This window comes from Nyctereutes procyonoides, unplaced genomic scaffold (genome assembly GCF_905146905.1).
Source record: "Nyctereutes procyonoides isolate TBG_1078 unplaced genomic scaffold, NYPRO_anot_genome, whole genome shotgun sequence".
Taxonomy (NCBI): domain Eukaryota; kingdom Metazoa; phylum Chordata; class Mammalia; order Carnivora; family Canidae; genus Nyctereutes; species Nyctereutes procyonoides.
The window spans coordinates 1,576,797-1,597,983 of record NW_026575133.1 but is presented as its reverse complement, the minus strand read 5'-3'; the positions used below and the strand labels follow the sequence as shown (position 1 = coordinate 1,597,983).

Below are 21,187 nucleotides of genomic sequence, written 5' to 3'. Positions count from 1 at the left end.
CTTTAATAGGCTCTTTCACAGAGGAAATTTTTTTTATTTTGATGACATCCCATTTATCAATGTTTTCTTTCACTGATTTACATTTAGGGTCGAGTCAGAGCTTTGTATAGCCCTAGATCCTAAAGATTTCTTCCTATGTTTTTTTCTAAAAGTTTTACAGCTTTACATTTTACATTTAAGTGTATGATCCATCTTATGTAGGTGTAAGGTTTATTAGGTCAAGGTTCATGGTTTTGCCTGTGGATATCTAGGTCCAGCAGCATTTGTCGAAAGGCTGTTTCTCATGTTTTGAGTGGCTGCCTCCTTGATATCAGTTAAATCTTACCAAAGTCTGTCTCCAGACCTTATTGTAAGAGGACTTTCTTTTCACTAAGGAAGCTTATCAGAAAAAAATCTCTATTCCTCTGTTTCCCATTCACATAAAGAAGAATATAAGGGAGAAAAGATCAAGGCCTGGAGCCAGGCTCCTGGGGTTTTAAAACTAACTGTTCTGCTTACTTAGTAATTTTAGTGGCTTAAAACAACTATAGATTTAAGTCACAAATTTGTGTTGGACCTGGCTCAGCTGCACAGTGGTTCTATATCTGTGTCAGAACTCATTGGCTCAGGGCTGATTGTTGAGGGCTGGGTGGCCTCTGGTGGGATGATGGATCATCTCTGTTCCAAATGGTCTCTAATCCTCTAGCAGGCTAAACATGGCTTCTTCATACAATGATTGTAGGGTTCCCTAAGTAGAGCATGCATGGAAACCACAAGGCCTCTTGCTCAGAATTTATGCCGTGTTACTTCTGCTACATTTTATTAGTTAAAGCAAATCATAGGGCTGGCCCAGATTCAAGGAGTGGGAAAACAGATTCCACATCTTGATGGAAGAAGCTTCAATGTATTGTGGCTATTTTTGCAATCTGATAATGTTAGCAAGTTACTCAGCTTCTCTGGGCCTCAGTTTCCTTATTTATAAAATGAGTCTAATAACACCAACTAACTCATAATAATACCTAACTAATGAGGCTTAACTCATGAGAATTTTAGTATGATGGTAGCAATAGGAGACACTTTTTATAATACCAGCTAATACTCATTGAGTGTTTATTCTGTGCCAATTTTTATTCATGCATCAATTCATTTTATTCTCTACAATAACCTTAAGAGATAGGTGAGGTAACAGCAAATAAGTAGAGGGATTGAGATTCCAACCCAGACAGTCTAGCTCGAGAACCTGCACTTGTCCTTTTATATATCCTCTGCCTCTGTAAAAGGTGTGTAAATACCTGACAAAACTCTTAGTATATTAAGTACTCAGTATTTTTATTGTTGTTGGTTTTCTTTTTAAGATTTATTTTATTTATTTATGATAGAGAGAGGCAGAGACACAGGCAGAGGGAGAAGCAGGCTCCATGCAGGGAGTCCGATGTGGGACTCGATCCTGGGACTCCAGGATCACGCCCTTGGCGTGAAGGCAGGTGCTAAACTGCTGAGCCACTCAGGGATCCCCTGTTGTTGTTATCATTGTTTGTTCTCATATGTGTCATTCACTAAAGGAGGTACTTTCTAATCTTTTCCCTAGATTTTCCAATTTTTGTATCCAGATTTTTCTGGATTCTGGAGCCCTCTGTTCACTGACCATGATAAGCAGAAGGGCAGAAAAGAAATAAGAAAGACAAAGTGACAGAACGTATACATATAAAAACAGAAGGAAACGGAAGGCCAGGAAGGGAGATAGAAATCCTATCACAGTCCTCTTTTGTTCGGGCCTGGAACAGAGGCTCATTGATTGCTGAGCATAAGGACTCTGATGCTGAAAAGGTAATGGACTTTTCTGGAATGTGGATGACTGTTACCTCACCCCCCCACATGTTGCACACACATACTTCTCAATATCCTCTCATACTAACCAGGAGGAAATGGCTTTTCTGTGGGACTTGGAGCCAGAGATTGCCTCTCCGGAAGCCTTAGATTTTTCCTAACTTATCAAGGCCTTCTCAGTCTCCAATACGGACTCTAAAAAAGTAGAATACACTGTAGAACATAAAAAATATCCCCAAGAAAGGTAGGGTCAATCTGAGAGTAATACAGGTCCTTGGCATTGTGGAACAGGAAACCCAAAAAGCCCCGGATCCCATAGAACTACCTGATGCTAGAATCCATCGGATGTAATTGAGCCTTGGACTTGATTGAAACCTTATTCATTGTTGTTTCCTCCTCTTGAATCTTGTCTGCCCTGGTCTGCTGTGACCCAGTTGCCTGCAGCCAGAATGACCCTTGACTGCCTGGCACCAAGGTGTGCTGGTATCTTTGCTGATAAAGACTGTGGATCAGGAGCCTCTTTCATGCTAACCCGGCTGCTAGATTCTGATAGGTGTCTGCCATTTGATCACCTGCACTGACATGCTTGCCAATTACCTGTGTCCCTAGGTGCCCTCTTACACTGATCCACCCATGTTTAGCACTCTCTAGGACAGGACAAGGCCTGCAGGGACAGGAAAGAAAAATGGCTATCAGGCCTAGTCCTGACAGCTATCAAAGGGATTCGTGATAAGTTGGGTGTAGCTCTCTGTGCTTTGCAAATAGCCACTAATAATCCCAGGTCCAAACCCCAAGTCTCTCCCTCTACCAACCCTCTCTCTATCAGGTCAGTGAGGCCAGAATTATTATATTTACAACTTTAAAGCTTAGACTTAGGCATATATATTGTTTATGATAAGATCACTGAGGACTGAGCCACAGTAACTATATTGATGAACTTCATGAAGAAAGAGGACTCTCCACAGAACTTAGGCCCAGCAACAAACCAGCCAAGTAGCCCTGGGACTCCCCCTGCAGGAAGAGCAACCCCATCTGTGGGTCTAGGAAGAGTGCCAGGTCCCAGTTCCATCCCAGACAATGGACTTACTGAGCATCTTTGTGCCAGGAACTATACTGCAAGCCTATTGTGGAAAAAAAAAGTATCATCTTTCTTGTATCTCCACAAACCTGAAACATAATCACTTTTTAAAATTGTCATTTAAGAGAGGGCAGAAAGGCCTTTTTACTGATTCATTAAAAATACTCATTCCAGGGACACCTGGGTGGCTCAGCAGTTAAGTGTCTGCCTTCAGCTCAGCGCATGATCCTGGAGTCCTGGGATCAGTCCCACATCGGGCTCCCTGCATGGAGCCTGCTTCTCCCTCTGCCTGTGTCTCTGCCTCTCTCTCTCTCTGTCTCTCATGAATAAATAAATAAAGTCTTTAAGAAAATAAATAAATAAATAAATGAATAAATGAATAAATAAATAAAATAAGAGTACTCATTCTGGGACACGTGGGTGGCTCAGTGGTTGAGGGTCTGCCTTCGGCTCAGGGTGTGATCCTGGGGTCCTGGGATCTAGTCCTGCATATTAAGCTCCCTGCGAGGAACCTGCTTCTCCCTCTGCCTATGTCTCTGCCTCTCCCTCTGTGTCTCTCATGAATAAATAAATAAAATCTTTTAAAAAAAGAAAGAAGAATACTCATTCTAGGGACTCCTGGGTGGCTCAGTGGTTGAACATCTGCCTTTAGCTCAACGTGTGATCCCAGGTCCAGGAATCAAGTCCCGCATTGGGCTCCCTGCAGGGAGCCTGCTTTTCCCCCTGCCTATGTCTCTGACTCTCTGGCTCTGTCTCTCTTTCATGAATAAATAAATAAAATCTTAAAAAAAAAATTCTAAGATTTGTGTGTGAAGGAGGCAAAGAGGGAGGACAACACACGATGATTTTCTAGTCTATGAGAATATGATTGTGCTCACTTTACCCTCCATTGTTACAGCATAGAGAAAACCGTATAAGCTATATTATAGTTAGAAAAGTTAGTGGTCAGGAGTTAGAGATAGTGGCTCTAGAGAAATCTGGGAAATCTGTAAATATAAAGGGAGGTGATAATGGTTTATTCGAGTGGACAAAGTTACTCTGTAATAGTACCATTATAGAATGGTGGTCCAAAAAGTAGCTTGGAATGATTACTATAGTAATTCATTCAAATATTTATTAGTTGTCTGTAATGACATATAGAGAACTCTTTGAGGAAGGAGTACCTGAAGTTTAGTTCTGCCAAAGACTTGTATTACTCATCTTGACTTACTTCTTGCAACCAAGGACTCCCACCATGAGAAGATCCATTTGCTGTGAGTGAGACTGTTCATTAGCAAGACCTCACCCGTCCCTCTGCCTGTGCACTCCTTCTTCTATATCAGTTAAAATTAGGTCAGGTGTAATGAAAAATCCAAAATAATAATGGCTCAAACAGGATAGAAGTCTATATTTCTTTTTTTTTTAAGATTTTTATTTTTAAGATTATTTATTTATTCATAGAGACACCCACAGAGAGAGAGAGAGGCAGAGACACAGGCGGAGGGAGAAGCAGGCTCCATGCAGAGAGCCTGACGTGGGACTCGATCCGGGGTCTCCAGGATCACGCCCTAGGCTGCAGGTGGCGCTAAACCGCTGCGCCACCGGGGCTGCCCAAGATTTTTATTTTTATGTAATCTCTACACCCAGCATGGGACTCAAACCCACAACCTTGAGATCAAGAGTTGCATGTTCTACCCACAGAGTGAGCTGATCACCCCTCTCTCTCTTTTGAAAGGAAGCTGGGGGTTCTCTAAGAAGAGAGGCAGTCCAGGGCTTTCAGAATAGTTCTGTGAAATCATTAGGCATCCATACTCCTCCTTTCCTGTTATTCCAGAGTTCTTGATGTTTTTATTGTAGTCTAAAATTGTATTTGAGCTCCTACCTCGTTCATATGCATGTTCTAAGCAGCAGGATAAAGGAAGAAGGAAGCATTTCTCTTTTGAAGGAAATTCCTAGAAGTCCCACATAACATTTCCACATGTATCTCATTAACTTAGTCACATGTCCATGTCTAGCTGCACAAAATATCTGGGAAATGTCTTGACTGGGGGCATTGTGCCCTGCTCAAAGTAGAGAAGTCTCTTAATTAGTGAGAGAAAAGGATAATGCATAATTAGTAAGCAGCCAGCAGGAGGAGTTGGATGCATGAATAGTGGTAAAGGGATTCAGTGCCTGTTTTACTTTTGGCTTTATACAGGTATATATTTAGCTTTTTAATTAAGATTATATATAAATATATATGAGTGTGTGTGTATGTATGTAAAATACTTGCTTCTTTAGAATTCCTGTATAGGATTACTTAGAGGCAGATATCCAAAGAGATTGAAAGTATCTGACTCCAACATTCCGTGTCCTTTAGAAACCTATCCAGTTTTGGGCCCCCTGGGTGGCTTAGGCAGTTGAGCATTTGCCTTTGGCTCAGGTGATCCTAGGTCCTGGGTTTGAGCCCTGCCTTGGGCTCTCTGCTTAGGGAGTCTGCTTCTCCTCCCTCTGCCTGCTGTTCTCTCTACTTGTGCTTTTTTTCCCTCTCTCTCTCTGTCAAATAAATAAATAAAATCTTAAAAAAAAAAAAGCTATCCTTTTTTTTTAACCATTGTTACAGATATCTGGAATCATACTACCATGTCAGAAAATTTGTAGGTGGATTAGTTACATTTTTTTACTACTCATACCAGTTACTTTGCTCTTTATTGTCTTTGCTAGTCAGGCTCACTCTCTTTGTAATGGTGTGGTTTCTTTAAAAGCACACATTTTTTTGATGATGAAAGCAACATATTTTTATTGCTTAAATTTGGAAGACATAGACAAGAATAAAGAAGAAAATTAAAATCACTTGTAATTCCATCAAAAATAAAACCATTAACATTTTGACTTATTTTCATCTTTTTTCTGTACATTTAGACACATATAGGGAACTAACATATGAGCATTTTCCTATGTTACTAAAAATTCTGAAAAAGTTATTTTATTCTTTTTGCCTTCTTTGGATGTTTGCTTGTGATTTTTCCTGTTATAAATAACACTGATAAATAGCCTTCTGATACAACTTTTTGTTTCCATCTCCTGTTAGTTTCTTATAATAAATTTTTGGACATAGAATTACTGGGTCAAAAGATGTGGACATTTTAAAGACTTGGTATATTTTACCAACTTGTTTTAGGAAAGATTGTTTTGTTTAAACTCTTCACAATGTTTGAGTATATCTAGGACCTGTGTACTGGTATAAAACTCCACACAAGATTAGAATAAGAATATGCTGGATGTACTGGCTTTTGGATTTACTGGTTTTACTCTGTTAAGAATGATAAAACTTTTTGGCTGACGTAGTGAATATTGTACATGTACCTTTTTAATGAGAAATTTATATTCTATATTTGTCTTTTTTCTTGCATTTCACTTTGGGAGCTGCAGATCGTGTCCAACCTTCAACCATCAGACATGTCCGTTCTTGGAGCAACATCCCCTTTATTACTGTTCCCCTCAGTCGTGCACATGGCAAATCTTTTGCCCACCGCAGTGAGCTGAAGCATGCCAAGAGAATCGTGGTGAAACTTGGAAGTGCTGTAGTAACCCGGGGGGATGAGTGTGGCCTCGCCCTGGGGCGCCTGGCATCTATTGTTGAGCAGGTAATTGCCAAAGTGGAAAATTCTAGTGAACAAAAACAGTATGGGGTTTTTATTTTTTTAAGCTGTCAGTTCAGGTGGTTTTGGTTTTTTCCAACCCTAATTTTATCCCTAACCCACCGTAAACCATCAGTTCAGGTGTGTCAGCTTGTAAAAATAATTTGAGTACAATAGATGTAACCCAATCTGAAAACTTTGTTTCCAGTAAAGGCACCAGGGCATCCTGTATCCCAGGGCAAGCAAAGGAGATGTCAAGGAGTAAAGTTGATTTCGTGCAGTTCATCTCTCAGGCTTCTTAGTGATTGATTGTTAATCTTGGCTACACATAAAAATTGTCTGAGGGGCCTAGAGATTCCTAGGCTTCACAGTCTCTGGGATGGGGCTCAAGCACCTGGATTTTTAAAGTTCCCCAGGTGACTAATAGGTACTCAGGGTTGAATACCCAAATGGATGTTTGTGAATATTGAGCTTTTTTTGTTTCTGTTTTGCTAGGCTTTTTTTTTTTTTTTTCAACTAGGCCAATAATATTGAAGTAAATATGAGCTATCATTGCAAAGATTTTCCAAGTTCAGATATTTGAAAGGATTCAGCAGACTCCACAGAGAATACCATATAACACTTTCATTTAAAGGCAAAGGATAGAAGGCAGTAAGAGAGAGAGTGCAAGCAGGCATTGGGGTTCTGAGGGACATCTATGCACAAGCCCTCCAGTGTCTTTATTTGTACAGAGACTGCAGTCTATCCCCAGATCGAATTACCAAGAGATCTGTGTAGGGAATCTTACCTTTGGGAGAGCTCAGAGCAGAAGTTTCCAGTGGGGATTTTATGCCCCACTGGCTGTGCAAGCAAGCCAGGCTGACTGTAGACTATCAGTAAAAATTGACCTTCAGAGTTAACCTGGAGATTTTAGACTTTAAACATATTACAGATCCCATACCTATCTTTGCTAAGAGCAGGTATCAGTAAACTTTTTTTTTTTTTTACAAAAGGCCAAATAGTAAATAGTTTAGGCTTTGTAGGCCAGATGGTCTCTGCCTCAACTACTTGTCTCTACCATTGTAGCAACAAAAGCAACCATAGACAATATGTAAATGAAAGGGCATAGCTGTGTTCTAGTAAAACTTTATTTACAAAACCCGGTGCAGGCGAAATTTGACTTGCTGGGTAAAATTTGCCAGCCCCTGACCAAGAGTCAAAACCCAGACATCCAAGCATCATGGTTAAACTAGATTTTTTTCTTTTTGTCTGTAACTTATCTCTGTCCTCCATAACCATAATTTTAGGCTTTAAAAAACAAGTTTATTAAGAAGTTTGTATTAGGAAACTGCTATCTGAAACTTGATGGAATTTTGTTTTTAATATTTTCTGTAATCAGTTTATCAGATCTCCCAGATTCAGTCCATCAGATCAATTCATTTTATTTTATTTTTTTATTTTTTTAATAAATTAATTTTTTATTGGTGTTCAATTTACCAACATACAGAATAACACCCAGTGCTCATCCCGTCGAGTGCCCCCCTCAGTGCTTCACCCCCACCCCCCGCCCTCCTCCCCTTCCACCACCCCTAGTTCGTTTCCCAGAGTTAGGAGTCTTTATGTTCTGTCTCCCTTTCTGATATTTCCCACACATTTCTTCTCCCTTTCCTTATATTCCTTTTCACTATTATTTATATTCCCCAAATGAAAGAACATATAATGTTTGTCCTTCTCCGGTTGACTTATTTCACTCAGCGTAATACCCTCCAGTTCCATCCATGTTGAAGCAAATGGTGGGTATTTGTCGTTTCTAATGGCTGAGTAATATTCCATTGTATACATAAGCCACATCTTTATCCATTCATCTTTCGATGGGCACCGAGGCTCCTTCCACAGTTTGGCTATTGTGGACATGGCTGCTAGAAACATCGGGGTGCAGGTCTCCCAGCGTTTCATTGCATCTGAATCTTTGGGGTAAATCCCCAACAGTGCAATTGCTGGGTCGTAGGGCAGGTCTATTTTTAACTCTTTGAGGAACCTCCACACAGTTTTCCAGAGTGGCTGCACCAGTTCATATTCCCACCAACAGTGTAAGAGGGTTCCCTTTTCTCCACATCCTCTCCAACATTTGTGGTTTCCTGCCTTGTTAATTTTCCTCATTCTCACTGGTGTGAGGTGGTATCTCATTGTGGTTTTGATTTGTATTTCCCTGATGGCAAGTGATGCAGAGCATTTTCTCATGTGCATGTTGCCCATGTCTAGGTCTTCCTCTGTGAGATTTCTCTTCATGTCTTTTGCCCATTTCATGATTGGATTGTTTGTTTCTTGGTGTTGAGTTTAAGAAAATCTTTATAGATCTTGGAAACTAGCCCTTTATCTGATATGTCATTTGCAAATATCTTCTCCCATTCTGTAGGTTGTCTTTTAGTTTTGTTGACTGTATCCTTTGCTGTGCAAAAGCTTCTTATCTTGATGAAGTTCCAATAGTTCATTTTTGCTTTTGTTTCTTTTGCCTTCGTGGATGTATCTTGCAAGAAGTTACTGTGGCCAAGTTCAAAAAGGGTGTTGCCTGTGTTCTTCTCTAGGATTTTGATGGAATCTTGTCTCACATTTAGATCTTTAATCCATTTTGAGTTTATCTTTGTGTATGGTGCAAGAGAGTGGTCTAGTTTCATTCTTCTGCATGTGGATGTCCAATTTTCCCAGCACCATTTATTGAAGAGACTTTCTTCCAATGGATAGTCTTTCCTCCTTTATCGAATATTAGTTGACCATAAAGTTCAAGGTCCACTTCTGGGTTCTCTATTCTGTTCCATTGATCTATGTGTCTGTTTTTGTGCTAGTACCACACTGTCTTGATGACCACAGCTTTGTAGTACAACCTCAGATCTGGCATTGTGATGCCCCCAGATATGGTTTTCTTTTTTAAAATTCCCCTGGCTATTCGGGGTCTTTTCTGATTCCACACAAATCTTAAAATAATTTGTTCTAACTCTCTGAAGAAAGTCCATGGTATTTTGATAGGGATTGCATTAAACGTGTAAATTGCCCTGGGTAACATTGACATTTTCACAATATTAATTCTGCCAATCCATGAGCATGGAATATTTTTCCATCTCTTTGTGTCTTCCTCAATTTCTTTCAGAAGTGTTCTATAGTTTTTAGGGTATAGATCCTTTACCTCTTTGGTTAGGTTTATTCCTAGGTATGTTATGCTTTTGGGTGCAATTGTAAATGGGATGGACTCCTTAATTTCTCTTTCTTCAGTCTCATTGTTAGTGTATAGAAATGCCATTGATTTCTGGGCATGGATTTTGTATCCTGCCACACTACCAAATTGCTGTATGAGTTCTAGCAATCTTGGGGTGGAGGCTTTTGGGTTTTCTATGTAGAGTATCATGTCATCGGCGAAGAGGGAGAGTTTGACTTCTTCTTTGCCAATTTGAATGCCTTTAATGTCTTTTTGTTGTCTGATTGCTGAGGCTAGGACTTCCAATACTATGTTGAATAGCAGTGGTGAGAGTGGACATCCCTGTCTTGTTCCTGATCTTAGGGGAAAGGCTCCCAGTGCTTCCCCATTGAGAATGATATTTGCTGTGGGCTTTTCGTAGATGGCTTTTAAGATGTCGAGGAATGTTCCCTCTATCCCTACAATCTGAAGAGTTTTGATCAGGAATGGATGCTGTATTTTGTCAAATGCTTTCTCTGCATCTAATGAGAGGATCATATGGTTCTTGGTTTTTCTCTTGCTGATATGATGAATCACATTGATTGTTTTATGAGTGTTGAACCAGCCCTGTGTCCCGGGGATAAATCCTACTTGGTCATGGTGAATAATTTTCTTAATGTACTGTTGGATCCTATTGGCTAGTATCTTGTTGAGAATTTTTGCATCCATGTTCATCAGGGATATTGGTCTATAATTCTCCGTTTTGGTGGGGTCTTTGTCTGGTTTTGGAATTAAGGTGATGCTGGCCTCATAGAATGAATTTGGAAGTACTCCATCTCTTTCTATCTTTCCAAACAACTTTAGTAGAATAGGTATGATTTCTTCTTTAAACGTTTGATAGAATTCTCCTGGGAAGCCATCTGGCCCTGGATTCTCATGTCTTGGGAGGTTTTTGATGGCTGCTTCAATTTCCTCCCTGGTTGTTGGCCTGTTCAGGTTTTCTAATTCTTCCTGTTCCAGTTTTGGTAGTTTGTGGCTTTCCAGGAATGTGTCCATTTTTTCTAGATTGCCTAATTTATTGGCGTATAGCTGTTCATAATATGTTTTTAAAGTCGTTTGTATTTCCTTGGTTTTGGTAGTGATCTCTCCTTTCTCATTCATGATTTTATTAATTTGAGTCTTCTCTCTCTTCTTTTTAATAAGGTTGGCTAATGGTTTATCTATCTTATTAATTCTTTCAAAGAACCAACTCCTGGTTCTGTTGATCTGTTCCATAGTTCTTCTGGTCTCGATTTTGTTGAGTTCTGCTCGAATTTTAATTAACTCTCTTCTTCTGCTGGGTGTAGGATCTATCTGCTGTTTTTTCTCTAGCTCCTTTATGTGTAAGGTGAGCTTTTGTATTTGTGTTCTTTCCAGTTTTTGAATGGATGCTTGTATTGCGATGCATTTCCCCCTTAGGACTGCTTTTGCTGCATCCCAAAGATTTTGAACGGTTGTATCTTCATTCTCATTAGTTTCCATGAATCTTTTTAATTCTTCCTTAATTTCCTGGTTGACCCTTTCCTCTTTTAGCAGGATGGTCCTTAACCTCCATGTGTTTGAGGTCCCTCCAAACTTCTTGTTGTGATTTAGTTCTAATTTCAAGGCATATGGTCTGAGAATATGCAGGGGACGATCCCAATCTTTCGGTATCAGTTCAGACCCAGTTTGTGACCCAGTATGTGGTCTATTCTAGAGAAAGTTCCATGTGCACTTGAGAAGAATCTGTATTCAGTTGAGTTTGGATGGGATCAATTCATTTTAAAGTTTGTTTTATTGTGTTAGAGAGCACAAGTTGAGGAGAGGGAGAAGCAGACGCAGACTTTCTGCGGAACAGGGAGCCTGACACGGGACCCCAGGATTATGACCTGAGTTGAAGGCAGATGCTTAAGTGCTGAGCCACCCAGGTGCCCCAGATCAATTCATTATAACAGATATTTATAAAAGGGTCATATTGTGAGAGACTTTACCAATGTGTAATTGTTATCTCTGCCCTTGGGGGGCCGGAATTGGGACTCCCAAAGCAATTAGGTGATTGTTGAAAGCAGTAAATAATCAAGTGAATGGGCCTAAATCTTTATTGATGTTCGGTTCTTACAATCTGTGGCCAGTGGAAGCCACTTTACATTGGCTCCTGAGTCCATCTAACATGATCAAATGCCTTGGATAAGACAGTTGATTCTACGTATTAGTAGTGCCCTGATCTAGAAAGCCTGTCCCTGGGGTCCAGGTTATCTGGTGACCTAAGCAAACCATTACCAGGGTCTTCCCACTGTTTTCATCAAGTTTCTCCTCTGCTCAAAACCTTCAATCTGCTTTCAAGACTGAAACACAATTCCTTTACATGACTTCCTGCCTAATAGAATGATCTACTTTATTTCCCATTCTCCCTAGCGAGACCACTACCACTACTTTCAAGCTTACTTCCTCCCTAGCCCACCAGCATATCATATTCATTCCTGCCTTTGTCTCCCACCTGGAATCCACTCTAAGAGCCTCCTCTTCCTCAGAACCGCTTGGTTGCACAACTCCAGGGGCACCATTCACACTGTACACTTAGCAGCAGATACAAATCCTTCCAGTCTTGGAGGTCCAGGCTGAGTCCCAGAGGGCCTCAATGAACATAACTGTATTCTGACTTGACTTTCCCATCTTTGGGTTCCTCAGTCACTGTCATTTGGCAAGCTAAAAAATTGGAGCAGGGCACCTGAGTGGCTCAGTGGGTTGAGCGTCTGCCTTCGGCTCAAGTCATGATCCCTGGGTCCTGGGATCGAGTCCCACGTTGGGCTCTCTGCCCCACAGGAAGTTGGCTTCTTCCTCTGCCCCTTCCCTCATTCGTTCTTTCTTCCTTGCTTGCTCTCTCAATAAATAAAATTTTTCAAAGAACGATTGGAGCATTGTTATAACTGATTGGATCTTTTCTATTGAGATACTGAAATGTTTTAGGTAACACTGGTTTTTTGGATATATGCATATATATTCTGTCTTTTAGCAGTTACTGCTGAAATATTTATAGATGAAATAATATGTCTGGTGCTTGGGATTGGTATTAAAATAATGGCAGAGCTGGCTGTAAATGCAGGACTAGAGAGTGGGAAATAGGCATGAGAGATAGTTGTTGGAGCTGGGTGACAGGTACACGGGGAATTATAAAACTATTGTTACCACTATGGTTAAGTATGAAATTTTCTTTTTTGTATAGTGCATTTGTTAATATTTTTTAGGTTATTTATTTATTCATTTTAAGTAATCTCTACACCCCACATGGGGCCTGAACCCACAACCCTGAGATTGAGTCACATGCTCCTCTGACAGCCAGCCAGGCACCCCAAGTATGAAATTTTGTGTGATAAAAAGTTATTTTTCAAAATGATTCATCACAGGTGTTTGAGTTCCTGAGCCAGCTGAGAGGGCTCAAACATCAGGAAGAAGGGACACATTAGGAATACGGACTTTATTTGTAGCTTGAATCTTTGATTCTTTCAATGCACATCTGTCCAAAGTAGGGAACAAAGTGACGACAGCTGATCTGGGCAGACAGAACAGAGTGGGGTCAGCATCTGTCCTTGGTCTAGCCTAAGATGACCCATAGGGATCAATATACCTCAGAAAGAGCCTCAATCTCCCAGATCATGTCTTAGAACCTAATAAGCCATCTGCTAAGTTTACATTGCAGTTCCTAGTTCCAGACTTCTTTTTCTGGAACAATTAGGCCTTCTATACTATAGACTCCCAGTGGATACCATCAAGTGCTGTGGATGTCAAAGCTGCCTGCACAGCAGAATCCGCTTACTCAAAATACCTGATACCTGTCTGCTATCTACTTACCAGATTTGAGGTAGCATCTAGGAATCTGTATTTTTACAAAACAACCTGGGTGGTTCTTCCAGAGCCAGCCCAGTGCTGGTCCTTAAACCAGCATTTGGGATCCACTCCATCATCTGTTCTACTTGAGTCTCTTGTGAAGAAAGGAAAGAGATGATATAGGGACTTATGCCTTTTCCTTTCTCAATGTCAGGTGTCAGTGCTACAGAATCAAGGCCGAGAGATGATGCTTGTGACCAGTGGAGCCGTAGCCTTTGGCAAGCAACGCTTGCGCCATGAGATCCTTCTGTCTCAGAGTGTGCGGCAGGCCCTGCACTCGGGGCAGAACCAGCTGAAAGAGATGGTGAGTGTTACTTCCCCAGCCCTTTAATGGGTCCACAGGCCTCCTTCCCTCACTCCCAACTGCACTATATCTATTTGTGTGTTACAGGCAATTCCAGTCTTAGAAGCACGAGCCTGCGCAGCCGCCGGACAGAGTGGACTGATGGCCTTATATGAGGCCATGTTTACCCAGTACAGCATCTGTGCTGCTCAGGTGAGAGGCTTACCTTTACAGAGAGGTGTAGGACCTGTAAGGATGATTCCCATGGAACAAAGGAAAGAGGAGCTGGGCTCCAGAGCCGGACTGCTAGGATACAGTCTTGACTTTACCACTTGTTAGTTGGGAAGTCTGGAGAAAGTCTTGAGGTCTAACCTTGAGGTCTAGCCTGAGTCTCCTCATCTGAAAAAAAGAAGGTAATATCAGGGCTTACTTGAGAGGATCTTTGGAAGAAGTTAATGAGAAAATATATGAAAAGCATTTAATGTAGTGTCATTCCCAGTAGTTATTAGCATTTGTTATTGTACTAGTAACACTTAATGGCTACTACTATAAGTGTTTATATTCCTAAAGACAATAAAGTTAGATGTCTTTATTTCGTTGGGTTGCTTCTCTTTGTACCTGATTGCCTTGTATAATAAATTTCTATCAGGCATTCAAAAGAAAGAGTAGTGTCTGTGGTTTGTTTTCATTCATTTAGCAAATATTTATTGAGCACTTACGGTGTACCAAAAAGTGTGTTAGGCATTGGGGATACTGTGGTAAACAAATCAACCATGGTTCTAGTCCTTACGGAAATTATACATTTTTAGTGAGTGGTCACCCCTGAATGTTCTAGAACCTTCTTTCCACATTTTTTACCTAAATTTCCAGAATTTTTTTTTCAGTTATATCTTTAGTCATCAGTACAACTACACACTAGAAAACATGTAAATATCACAAAACAACTAACAGTCACTTCACAAAACAGTTGAAAAAAATTGAACTCCCCAAGTTATTGCCTTTGCTGCCCCTGATCCTACCATTTACACAGATATTATTTTACATATCTGATGTCGTTGTACATACCTTTCAAGTCTTTGGTCTTTTCATTTCCTACTGCTTTTTCTGTTTCTCCATAATTCTCACAGTGTTATCCACAGTGATATTGTAGTATTGTTCCAAAGTGTCATTGAGTAACTGAACTGAAAAGGCATGGACTTGCCTACCTGTTGTCTATAGCTGGGGACCCCACTCTCTTAGATTTTTTCCTGTTAGCATAAATATAATGGAAATCTCAATTTCTGTCAGCCACTATTATCACCTCTCTTATCCACAATCCAATGATAATTTGAGTCTTTAGTGTTTTAAAAGTGTCTGGAGCTAGATGAGGAAACTTGGTCCAGTGACTATGCTTTTGGTTTTTTTCCCCCGGGTATGATGCTTTTTGAGGTTTTTTTTATTTGTTTTTTAATTTTTATTTATTTTAATTTATTTTAAGATTTTCTTTATTTATTCATGAGAGAGAGAGAGAGAGAGAGAGAGAGGCAGAGACATAAGCAGAGGGAGAAGCAGGCTCCATGTAGGAAGCCCGATGTGGGACTCAATCCTAGGACTCCGGGAACACCCTGAGCCAAAGGCAGATGCTCAACCACTGAGCTACCCAGATGTCCCACTCTCCTGTGGTTTCTTGTTGTCTTTAGTAACCCTGTTTCAAAGACCATTGTCAGGGGTGCCTAGTGGTTCAGTTGGTTGAGCATCCGACTCTTCATTTTGGCCCAGGTCATGATCTTGGGTTCCTGGGCTTGAGCCTGGCATTGGGCTCCACACTCAGCAGTGTGTGCTTGGGATTCTCCCCCTCTTCCACTCTTTTCCCCAACCCTGCTTACATGTACGTTCATACTCTTTCTCTCCCTCTCTAAAAATAGAATCTTAAAAAAAAAATAAAGATCACTATAAGTGGCTTTTGGAAATCTCTACCAGGTTGTCACGTTTTAACCTTAAGTACAGCAGCTTATTTTTTCTTCATAAAAATGAAATTGATTTGCATCCTAACAGACTTCCCTTCTCCACTCACATACTTTTCTCTTTTAGGGCTCTTCCCTGAACTAAGTTTTGTCTAGCTCTTCTTTCAGTTTGTGGCTAAAGACTCACCTTCATAAACCTCTCAGACCAATCCCACTACTCAGATAGTCTTTGCTAAGTGCAGCAGCGGTCAGCTACTAGAGCAACAGTGGCAGCCCAGCCTGATTCTGTTTTGTCCCATAAACTTATCCAAGCAGGGCAGGCCATCTTTCACTCACCAGATATTTCAGTGCCTACTGTGGCCAGCTCCTGAATCAGATGCTAGAATACAGAGATATTTTAGAGATTAATGGATGGCCATCTCTTCCCTGAAAGTGTGTCTCTTGAAAGTTCATACATTAATTTTTTAAATTCAGTAAATAGAAGAGATTTAACAGCTCTTTGAGAATTAAAGTACTTTTACAAGAAGTCTTGAGCATCCTTAAATATCCCAAGTGATTCATTTTTTTTCCCCATCTTTAAAAGAATTGGTTAAACATCCAAAGATGTATGTTCCATTGCGATCTGTATGGGATCCAGAAACCTAGAGTTTAACTCCTCTCCTCCTAGCATCTTTTGTATGCTGTTGCTGGGACATTCATAATTTTCCCCCTTTCTACATTTTTGATCCATTTAATTTTAGATTTTGGTGACCAACTTGGATTTCCACGATGAGCAGAAGCGCCGGAACCTTAATGGAACGCTTCATGAGCTCCTCCGAATGAACATTGTCCCCATTGTCAACACAAATGATGCTGTTGTACCCCCTGCTGAGCCCAATAGTGATCTCCAGGGGGTAAATGTGGGTAAAGTATTCCTAAGGGTTGAGCATGCTGGAGACTAACGCCATGCTATGCTGCATGTACTAACACTGGAAGTTTGGCATGAACAAGATGGAGAAATTGGGATAGAAGCTGGCCTCATGGAACAGTGGCTGCATAAGCTCTTCTGAAGTCAAGGGGTCTCATTCTGCAGGGTGAGGTGCTGTAGTGATTTCACATGGTGCTATGAGCATGGCTTGTGTGTAGCATTGGAAAAGGGTGCATGTTTGGAAATGGGGTGGCCAGTAGACACAGTGTTTTACAGACAGAAGGGGCCTATGAGAGCTGTTATCTACACACTTGAAAATTAATTTTGCCTGCCAAAACCAGCAGAGTGCTTCTGTGAATGTCTTCTTGAACTGTATGGTTTTCACTCACTTTTTGACTTTTTACCTGCATTCCAGGTTATTAGTGTTAAAGATAATGATAGCCTGGCTGCACGTCTGGCTGTGGAAATGAAAACTGACCTCCTGATTGTTCTTTCAGATGTAGAAGGTACAAAGTAATTTCCTTTCCTTTTATTCAGCCTTTGTTTTAAATACTAAACATGTGAGCACATGAATTCCCCTCTTTGTTGGAGTCCTTCTGGTTTTTTATTTTTGTTTTACTGTGGACCATTATTTTCTGAGTCCTATGGCCTGACAAAGGGTTTTTATGGCTCTAAAGAAGGTAAGGGAATCTAGGAGATACAGTGTGAATGCTGAAATGTTGTCATTTCTAGGAACTTCAGGTTTTGTTTTGTTTTTTTTTAGAACAGCGTTATTGGGGATCCCTGGGTGGCTCAGCGGTTTAGCACCTGCCTTCGGCCCAGGGCATGATCCTGGAGACCCGGGATCGAGTCCCACATTGGGCTCCCTGCATGGAGCCTGCTTCTCCCTCTGCCTGTGTCTCTGCCTCTCTCTCTCTCTGTGCCTCTCATGAATAAATAAATAAAATCTTTAAAAAAAAAAAAAAGCAGCTTTATATAGATGTAATTCACAGCTCACCTATTTAAGACTTAAAATTTAATTCATTGATTTTTAGTATATTCTTACAGTTGCTCAACCCTGACAACAGTTTTATTTTTTTATTTTTAAAGATTTTCTTTATTTATTTGATCAAGCAGAGGAAGCAGCAGGCAGAGGGAGAGGGAGAAGCAGGCTCTTCATGGGGCAGGGAGTCCAATGCAGAGCTCAATGTGGGGCTCAACCCCAGGACCCCAGGACCACAACCCAAACCAATGGTGGACACTTAACTGAGTGAGCCACCCAGGCGCTCCCTGAAAACAGTTTTAGAAAAATTTTTATCATCCCAATAAGAAACCCCGTACCCCTTAGCGGTCACTCCTCATTTCCTCCGACTCTCCAGCCCTAGGCAACATCTCATCTACTTTCTCTTTCTATGGCTTTACCTGTTACGGACATTCTGTAGAAGTGAGGTCACACAATATGTGATCCTTTGTGACTGGGGTCTTTCATTTAGCATAATGTTTTCAAGGTTCATTGATCGATGACAGCATCTGTCAGTACTCCTTTTCTTTTTATTGCCAAATACTACTCCATTGTGTACATGGTACCACATTGTATTTACCCATTCATTAGTGGACAGACATGCTACTGTGAACATTCGTGTCCAAATTTTTGTGCGAACGGGATTACCTAGGCACAGAATTGCTAGATCATTTAGTAATTCTGTGTATGGTTAGCCTTTTGGGTTTTTTTGTTTGTTTTTTGGGGGTGTTTTTGTTTTAAAAATTTATTTTATTTATTTATTTATGATAGACATAGAGAGAGGCAGAGACATAGGAGGAGGGAGAAGCAGGCTCCATGCTGAGAGCCTGACATGGGACTCGATCCCGGGACTCCAGGATCGCGCCCTGGGCCAAAGGCAGGCGGTAAACTGCTGAGCCACCCAGGGATCCCCTGGTTAGCCTTTTGAAGAAGTGCCAGACTGGTTCCAAAACAGCTGCATCGTTTTGCATTCCTGCCAGCTCTATATGAAGGTTCTAGTTTCTCCACATCCTTGCCAATACTTACCTCTTACAATCTGCCTTTTTGATTGTAGCCATCTGAGTGGGTGTGAAGTGCTATTTCATTGTGGTTTTGATCACTTTCAGTTTTTAATGTAAATCATGAGACAGATGATATTAAATTGGAGCCAGCGCAGAAGTTCAGGCTATGTAGCCACCATGGTCTTATATGTTAATCTATTTTTCCCTGCTTTTCCCTTCCTCATAGAGGGGTCCCTCTTAACTCCAGTTCGATTCTCCATTTACTCTTCTCACTTTCTTAAGCTATTCCCATTTTGCATTTTGACCCATAAGGAATGTGGTAGCTGCGTCTAAAATTGGCTAACCCTACAGGATCCCAAAGTCCCCCCTTACATCCCCAGGAGATTAGAAAAACCTGTTAATTCCTCAGCCCACACCCAAGACAGGCTCCTTTGGCAGGACTTTTTTTCCATTTACACTCCAGTGGTGTACAGTGGTGTACAGAGCAGGGGGCTGCCTAGTGGAGGCAGGGGCAGATACAGATGGATTGATCTGTCTTCTGCCCATGTGGGAAGTCTGATATATACCATACTTACATGTCAATTTCTTTACCTATAAGAAGTCTTGGTAGCATTTTAATCCTCTAAATTTGAAATCTCAGGATAGGAATAGCTAGATTGGAATAAGAGTGAGCCACTCTAGAGAAGGTGGCTTTTCAGTTAATCAACAGATTTTTATTAAATTTCTACTGTGAAAAAATAAAAAAATAAATTTCTACTGTGCACAAATACTGCGCTAGGTGCTTTATAAACGTTAATTTATTGAATCTTTATAGCAATCCTGCAAAGCAGGTAGGTTAGCTCAGTTATTCAGATGAAGAATTTAAAAATTAAATTCAGATCAGTTAAATGGTATATCCAAAGTCACATAGTACTTAGCAGAGGCTGGTTTCAAAACTAAATCTGTTCGGTTTAAAAATCTCTTCCCTGTTTTCTATGCTGCCTGGCAAGGTACAGGACATGAGTTTGAGAGATCAATATATAAAGCCCAATTTGAACTAGACTCTAGTAAACGTTTTTAATGCAGCCTTGAACATCACAATTGGCCATCAGGGTGATAGCATGTATCAGTACTTGTTATTGCCAAATAATATTCTACTCTAGATATACCCCTTTTATTTGCCCATTCAGCAGTCGATAGACATTTGAGCTATTACAACTAACGCTGCTATGAATATTCGTGTACAGATGTATATAGATGTACAGAAATCAGACTTGTGCTATATTAACCCTGATTATCCACTGAATGTTGATTTTTAGCACAATATTAGAATTTTAAATATCATTGGCGGTTTTGAGAAGCTGCTATAAGGGGAAAAGAGGGGTAGGCAGCCTATCAGTGCTAGGTACTCGTCAAACGTCTCTGGAGGAGGTTTGGCCTGGAATTGTGCAACACTGCCTGTGCTATTTCTGTATAAAACCAGAACAGCCTCAGAATTGAAGCCTGTGATTTCATAGCATAGTGCCTACTGAGAAGACGCCAGCCCTGAATCCAGGAGCCATGGAGTACGGGGATGCGAGGGACAGAGTTGTGAGAAATGGTTTTTCCTCTCCCTGTAATTGCTGCCCATGGTTAGCACTGCTTCATTCCATACCGCACACCGGTTTCATCACTCCTCTGATTCCTTTTTCCCAGCAAGGACATGTTTAGCAGGCTTGTGTTAGAGATTTGGAATAATGAAGCAGAGAGGGCTGTATTATCACATAGGAAAAGCAGTAACTTAAACCAAAAACATCACTGCCCAAATGTCCTTAAGCCGCACGCTTGCTTCGGCAGCACACATACCAAATGTCCTTGAGCCAGTCCCCAGCCCTGGGCAGTTCCTCCCTGTATACATCCCACTAAGCCTTGATGTGATTCCATTTTCACAGGCCTGTGATTTTTCTCTCCAAGGCTCCAACTTGTCCTTTTTACAAGTGAAATTGTGAAGATTTTAAATCATGGATTGTATGTATATAATGTTTCACGTAACTCGTATTTTATGTTATTCTGTTCAGTTATAAAAGGGGCATAGGCTTTGTGATGATAAATCTGGACTGAATGCCCAGAGTCCGCACTCTTCTGCTGACACAACCTAACCTTCACAGCAGCTTACCCATAACATGGGGATTATGGTCAGTGGCTGTTTCAAAGGATGCTGTGAGAGTTAATAAAACCCATCTCCCATTTTATCCCACTCAGAGATAGTCACATTATAGTATACAGTATATATAGTGTATAGCTGCTGCTCGATTTCTGCAGTGTCCAGTCATCCTTTTCAGTTACTTCCTTAATTCAGCATCATAAGTACCAGTGGCAGAGGTGAGGACAGCTTACCGGTAGACAGTGGACAGGACTGGTAAGTTTTGTGCCAAGGATATGGTCGTGCCATGATGCTGGCAAGCATTCATTCATTAAGCCAGGGTGGCTCAGCAGTTGAGCGTCTGCCTTTGGCTCAGGGCGTGATCCCGGGATCCGGGATCAAGTGCTGCATTGGGCTC

The 21,187-nt window shown here is 40.9% G+C and overlaps 1 protein-coding gene across 2 annotated transcripts in view; it reads left to right on the top strand.

The window, feature by feature from the left end:
- ALDH18A1 (aldehyde dehydrogenase 18 family member A1) overlaps positions 1-21,187 on the top strand; it is a 46,686-nt gene that overhangs the window by 5,946 nt on the left and 19,553 nt on the right. The window contains exons 3-7 of one of the 2 annotated variants that reach the window (XM_055300611.1): positions 6,275-6,489; positions 13,689-13,838; positions 13,926-14,030; positions 16,501-16,653; positions 17,083-17,173. In XM_055300611.1, coding sequence (XP_055156586.1) covers positions 6,275-6,489; positions 13,689-13,838; positions 13,926-14,030; positions 16,501-16,653; positions 17,083-17,173 — 714 coding nt within the window. Of the gene's footprint in view, positions 1-6,274; positions 6,490-13,688; positions 13,839-13,925; positions 14,031-16,500; positions 16,660-17,082; positions 17,174-21,187 lie in introns of both variants that reach the window. The other variant, XM_055300610.1, reaches the window with a different exon arrangement.